The sequence below is a fragment of the Microcaecilia unicolor genome, chromosome 1 (assembly GCF_901765095.1).
Source record: "Microcaecilia unicolor chromosome 1, aMicUni1.1, whole genome shotgun sequence".
In the NCBI taxonomy this organism is placed as follows: Eukaryota; Metazoa; Chordata; class Amphibia; order Gymnophiona; family Siphonopidae; genus Microcaecilia; species Microcaecilia unicolor.
This window is the reverse complement of record NC_044031.1, coordinates 32,551,195-32,557,194: the sequence shown is the minus strand read 5'-3', so window position 1 is coordinate 32,557,194 and position 6,000 is coordinate 32,551,195. Positions and strand designations below refer to the sequence as shown.

Genomic DNA, 6,000 nt, shown 5'->3' with positions numbered 1-6,000 from the left:
GGAGAAACTTACTAGCTTCACGGTAAACCTGGGGCAGTTCAGCAAACTGAAGAGTAGCAAATCTCCTGGACCAGATGGTATTCATCCTAGAGTACTGATAGAACTGAAAAATGAGCTTCCGGAGCTACTGCTAGTGATATGTAATTTATCCTTAAAATCGAGCATGGTACCGGAAGATTGGAGGGTGGTCAATGTAACGCTGATTTTTAAAAAAGGTTCCAGGGGAAAATGGTAGAGGCTATTATTAAAAACAAAATTACAGAGCACATCCAAGGACATAGATTACTGAGACCAAGTCAGCACGGCTTTAGTGTGGGGAAATCTTGCCTGACCAATTTACTTAAATTCTTTGAAGGAGTAAACAATCATGTGGACAAAGGGGAGCCGGTTGTTATTGTGTATCTGGATTTTCAAAATGCGTTTGACAAGGTACCTCATGAAAGGCTAGAGGAAATTGGAGAGTCATGGGATAGGAGCAAGTGTTCTACTGTGGATTAAAAACTGGTTAAAAGATAGAAAACAGAGAGTAGGGTTAAATGGTCAGTATTCTCAATGGAGAAGGGTAGTTAGTGGGGATCCCCAGGGCTCTGTGCTGGGATCTAAATGACCTAGAGATGGGATTAACTAGTGATGTAATTAAATTTGCTGATGACACAAAGTTATTCAAAGTTGTTAACTCGCGACAGGATTGTGAAAAATTACAGAAGGACCTTACGAGACTGGGAGACTGGGCGGCTAAATGGCAGATGACGTTTAATGTGAACAAGTGCAAAGTGAGGCATGTGGGAAAGAGGAACCCGAATTATAGCTATGTCATGCAAGGTTCCACGTTAGGAGTCACGGAGCAAGAAAGGGATCTAGGTGTCGTCGTTGATGATACATTGAAACCTTCTGCTCAGTGTGCTGCTGCGGCTAAGAAAGCAAATAGAATGTTAGGTATTTTTAAGAAAGGTATGGAAAGCAAAAATGAGGATGTTATAATGCCTTTGTATCGCTCCATAGTGCGACCGCACTTCGAATATTGTGTTAAATTCTGGTCGCCGCATCTCAAAAAAGATATAGTGGAATTAGCAAAGGTGCAGAGAAGGGCGACGAAAATGATAAAGGGGATGGGATGACTTCCCTATGCGGAAAGGCTAAAGCGGCTAGAGCTCTTCAGCTTGGAGAAAAGGCGGCTGAGGGGAGATATGATAGAGGTCTATAAAATAATGAGTGGATTTGAACGGGTAGATGTGAAGCGTCTGTCCACACTTTCCAAAAATACTAGGACTAGGGGGCATGCGATAAAGCTACAATGTAGTAAATTTAAAACGAATCGGAGAAAATTTTTCTTCACTCAACGTGTAATTAAAATCTGGAATTTGTTGCCAGAGAATGTGGTAAAGATGGTTAGCTTAGTGGAGTTTGAGGAAAAGTCCATAGACCGTTATTAAATGGACTTAGTGAAAATCCACTATTTTTGGGATAAGCAGTATAAAATGTTTTGTACATTTCTGGGATCTTGCCGGGTATTTGTGACCTGGATTGGCCACTGTTGGAAACAGGATGCTAGGCTCGATGGACCTTTGGTCTTTCCCATTATGGCAATACTTATGCACTTATTTATTTATTTGTTGCAGTTGTATCCCACATTTTCCCATCTATTTGCAGGCTCAATGTGGCTTACAATGTTCCATTATGGCATTCGCCATTTCGGAGTCGAAGTTACAGTTGGTGTTACATAGAGAATAGGTTGACATGATAAAAATAAGCAGACAGGCATAGAAGGAACCAGTCAAAATAAAAGTAGAGTGGTGATGTGTTACAGTCACAATTATTAAATGTTATGGTATGCCTTGTTGAAGAGATATGTCTTCAGAGATGTACGAAATTTAGTTAGTTCATAAATTGTTTTTAAATTACGTGGTATGTGCAAGTTACAATAGGAATGGATGAACCTCTTCTAACATGAGATGGACACATGGCATGTAAACTTTACTAATAGGAGAAATACTGAAGCTGAAACATGAAAGGCCCTACACCATCCCCACCACTGCTGCCCCAAACACAGCTTCCTTTCTCCCTCCCAGACCCACCTGTCTCCCCCCCCCCTCCACCGGGCCTACCATCAGTGCTGCAAGTCACATAATACACCAAGATGGGGCAGTCAAAAATCCAGAACTGGTTCAAAACCTCCAGCCTGGAAATGAGCCAACTTGACATCTCTGTAGTTCTCAATCCACTCAGGACATCAACAGCACCAAAATCACAGTTTATTGGGACCCTACACGGTCCGTGTTTCGGCTACAAAGCCTTCCTCAGGGGGTCAACAAATTGACATGTATAGATTAAGCATTTAAACCTCTCAAAATGAGGAGCAATAAGCTACACGTGCAGTCCACCACAATCCACAATTTTGTTTGTTCACTCTCTCATCGTGGATTGTGGACTGCACCATGTAGCTTATTGCTCCTCATTTTGAGAGGTTCAGATGCTTAATCTATACATGTCAATTTGTTGACCCTGAGGAAGGTTTTGTAGCCGAAACACAGACCGTGTAGGGTCCTAATAAACTGTGATTTTGGTGCTTTTACCACCGTGGTTTCTGGTCTTTTGGACTTGGTTTTCTTCCACCCTTATGTACTTTGCTTCTTTTAGTTGTTCCTTCCACCATGCTTAGATATTTATATACACCTTCCTGTTCAAGTTCCTTTATCTCACAGTGTTCAATCAGAGATATTTTCAGTTTTCCTCAACTTTCACCTAAGGAAAGCACCTTAGCACATTTGTCCATATTTTTCTCCAGTGTGGATTCTTTCATGAATTCTGAGATTATTCTTTCGAGTGAAGCTTTCACCACATTCAGAACATTTGTTTGATTTTTCTGCAGTGTGGATTCGTGCATGAATTCTGAGTTTATTTTTTGCATTGAAGCTTTTACCACATTCAGAACATTTGAATGGCTTTTCTCCAGTGTGGATTCTTTCATGAATTTTCAGATAAAATTTGTCGCTGAAGCTTTTATCACATTCAGAACATTTGAAAGGTTTTTCTCCAGTGTGGATTCTTTCATGAATTCTGAGATTATTCTTTCGATTGAAGCTTTTACCACATTCAGAACATTTGAATGGCTTTTCTCCAGTGTGGATTCTTTCATGAATTCTGAGGTCACTTTTTTCATTGAAGCGTTTACCACATTCAGAACATTGAAAAGGTTTTTCTTCAGTGTGGATTCGTTCATGATTTCTGAGTTTACTTTTTTGATTGAAGCTTTTACCACATTCAGAACATTTGAAAGGTTTTTCTCCAGTGTGGATTCTTTCATGAATTGTGAGATTATTCTTTTGATTGAAGCTTTTACCACATTCAGAACATTTGAAAGGTTTTTCTCCAGTGTGGATTCTTTCATGAATTCTGAGGTCACTTTTTTCATTGAAGCGTTTACCACATTCAGAACATTTAAATGGTTTTTCTCCAGTGTGGATTCGTTCATGAATTCTGAGGCTACTCTTTTGATTGAAGCTTTTACCACATTCACAACATGTAAATGGTTTTTCTCCAGTGTGGATTAGTTCATGATTTCTGAGGTGACTTTTTTCATTGAAGCGTTTACCACATTCAGAACATTTAAATGGTTTTTCTCCAGTGTGGATTCGTTCATGAATTCTGAGGCTATTCTTTTGATTGAAGCTTTTACCACATTCAGAACATTTGAAAGGTTTTTCTCCAGTGTGGATTCTTTCATGAATTCTGAGGTCACTTTTTTCATTGAAGCGTTTACCACATTCAGAACATTTAAATGGTTTTTCTCCAGTGTGGATTCGTTCATGAATTCTGAGGCTACTCTTTTGATTGAAGCTTTTACCACATTCAGAACATGTAAATGGTTTTTCTCCAGTGTGGATTTGTTCATGATTTCTGAGGTGACTTTTTTCATTGAAGCGTTTACCACATTCAGAACATTTAAATGGTTTTTCTCCAGTGTGGATTCGTTCATGAATTCTGAGGCTATTCTTTTGATTGAAGCTTTTACCACATTCAGAACATTTGAAAGGTTTTTCTCCAGTGTGGATTTGTTCATGATTTCTGAGGTGACTTTTTGTATTACAGCTTTTACCACATTCAGAACATTTGAAAGGTTTTTCTCCAGTGTGGGTTCTTTCATGAATTGTGAGATTATTCTTTTGATTGAAGGTTTTACCACATTCAGAACATTTATATGGTTTGTCACCAGTATGATTTCTTTCATGAATTTTCAGATAAAATTTGTTGCTCAAGCTTTTGCCACATTCAGAACATTTAAATGGTTTTTCTCCAGTGTGGCTTCGTTCATGAATTACGAGCTCACTTTTATAATTGAAGCTTTTACCACATTCAGAACATGTAAATGTTTTTTCTCCAGTGTGGATTTGTTCATGATTTCTGAGGTCACTTTTTGTATTACAGCTTTTACCACATTCAGAACATTTAAATGGGTTTTCTCCAGTGTGGATTTGTTCATGAATTCTGAGTTTACTTTTTCCATTGAAGCTTTTAACACATTTAGAACATTTATACAGTTCTTCTCCAGTGTGGACTCTTTCATGAATTTTGAGGTCATACTTTTGATTGAAGCTTTTACCACATTCAGAACATTTGTTTGGTTTTTCTGCAGTGTGGATTTGTTCATGAATTTTGAGGTTACTTTCCTTGCTGATTCTTTTACTTTGGCTGAGATTTGGCCAGTTGGTGGAATTTCTCTCTTGTTCAATACATACATTCGAGCTCTCTCCTTTTGGGGTATTTTCTTGCAAGCTTACACTACTAATGCCTCCCACACTATCAGCTGAAGGATCAGGGCTGTCTCTGGAGGGGTCTTTTTCTTTCCATTCCTCCTTCTGTTCTCCATCACACCCTTTCATTTTCGTATTCCCAAATCCATCATCTGCTGGATAAAAATGAAAGTATATACATAAAATATACAGCTATTTAGTAACACATATATAGGCAAATATCCCATCATAAGTATTTAAAGTCACTTGCTGGTAGACAGGTGTAGGTGAGCAATGGCACATGAAGAGATATAAACAGACCATCCTGATCTCATCTGTTGGTTCTGGACATTTCATCCTCCCCTGCAGTCTCTGCAGTGATTCCCTTCACTCTGATTATGTTCACTAACAAAAAACTCAATGTGAAAATTTAGAAATACTCCACAGCACATAGCAATGATTTTTTTGACATAGGAATTCCTTGCTCACCACTCTTGGTCACTGAAAGGAACCTCTTCCATTTTCAAGATCTCTAGTATGGGTTCAGTGGCATAGGTGTCATTATGGGGGTGGAAATGCCCCTCCCCCTTGCACCCATAGTGAAAACTAGTGCCAAAGCTGCACATCTCCTTACCTCCCTCCCCGCAGTCCCTCCAATTTTACAGGCAGTAACTACTAGGCTATTCCTCCACTCTGAAGCTGACCATGGATAGAAAGGAGGGAAAGGGAAGGGAGAGGGGGACATGGTGCCCATGGATGGAATGGAGAGGGGAGAAGCTGCACATGTATTGAAGAGAAGGGAAGATTTGGAAGGAAGCAGAAAAATGGAAGAAAGCTAAAAGATCAGTGCTAAAGATGGATGTAGGGCCGGAAATGAAAAAGAAAGGATGTGAGAAAAGAAACAGCACATAAACAGGAGGTCCTGGAAACAGTTAAGCGCACAGAGGTAGGGAAAAAGAAGCAGAGACTAGAAACAAGATAATTAGAAAAATACAATTGCCAGATTACAAAGATAGGGAAAATGATTTTATTTTCAGTTAGTGATAGAATTATGTCAGTTTTGAGAATTTACTTCACTATACATGAGGAAATGCATTTCCTTCTATTTGGTTTTGCACTGCATGCAAAATCTGGCATCTTGAGTTTCAGTTTAATTTTTGCCTACATTAGTACTTTTACCCCCGTTTACTAAGCCGCGCAGCTTAGTAAATAGGGGGGGTCAGGGCCGGTCTTAGCAAGTGCAGGGCCCTATGCAGACCAATTTGATGGG

The 6,000-nt window shown here is 39.3% G+C and overlaps 1 protein-coding gene across 1 annotated transcript in view; it reads right to left on the bottom strand.

Moving 5' to 3' along the window:
• Window positions 1-3,014: 3,014 nt before the first annotated feature.
• LOC115464532 (zinc finger protein 585A-like) overlaps window positions 3,015-6,000 on the bottom strand; it is a 512,786-nt gene continuing 509,800 nt past the window's right edge. The window contains exons 7-8 of the mRNA XM_030194902.1: window positions 3,236-4,662; window positions 3,015-3,068 (exon numbers count right to left, since the gene is read on the bottom strand). Coding sequence (XP_030050762.1) covers window positions 3,064-3,068; window positions 3,236-4,662 — 1,432 coding nt within the window. The 3' untranslated portion in view covers window positions 3,015-3,063. The remainder of the gene's footprint in view (window positions 3,069-3,235; window positions 4,663-6,000) is intronic.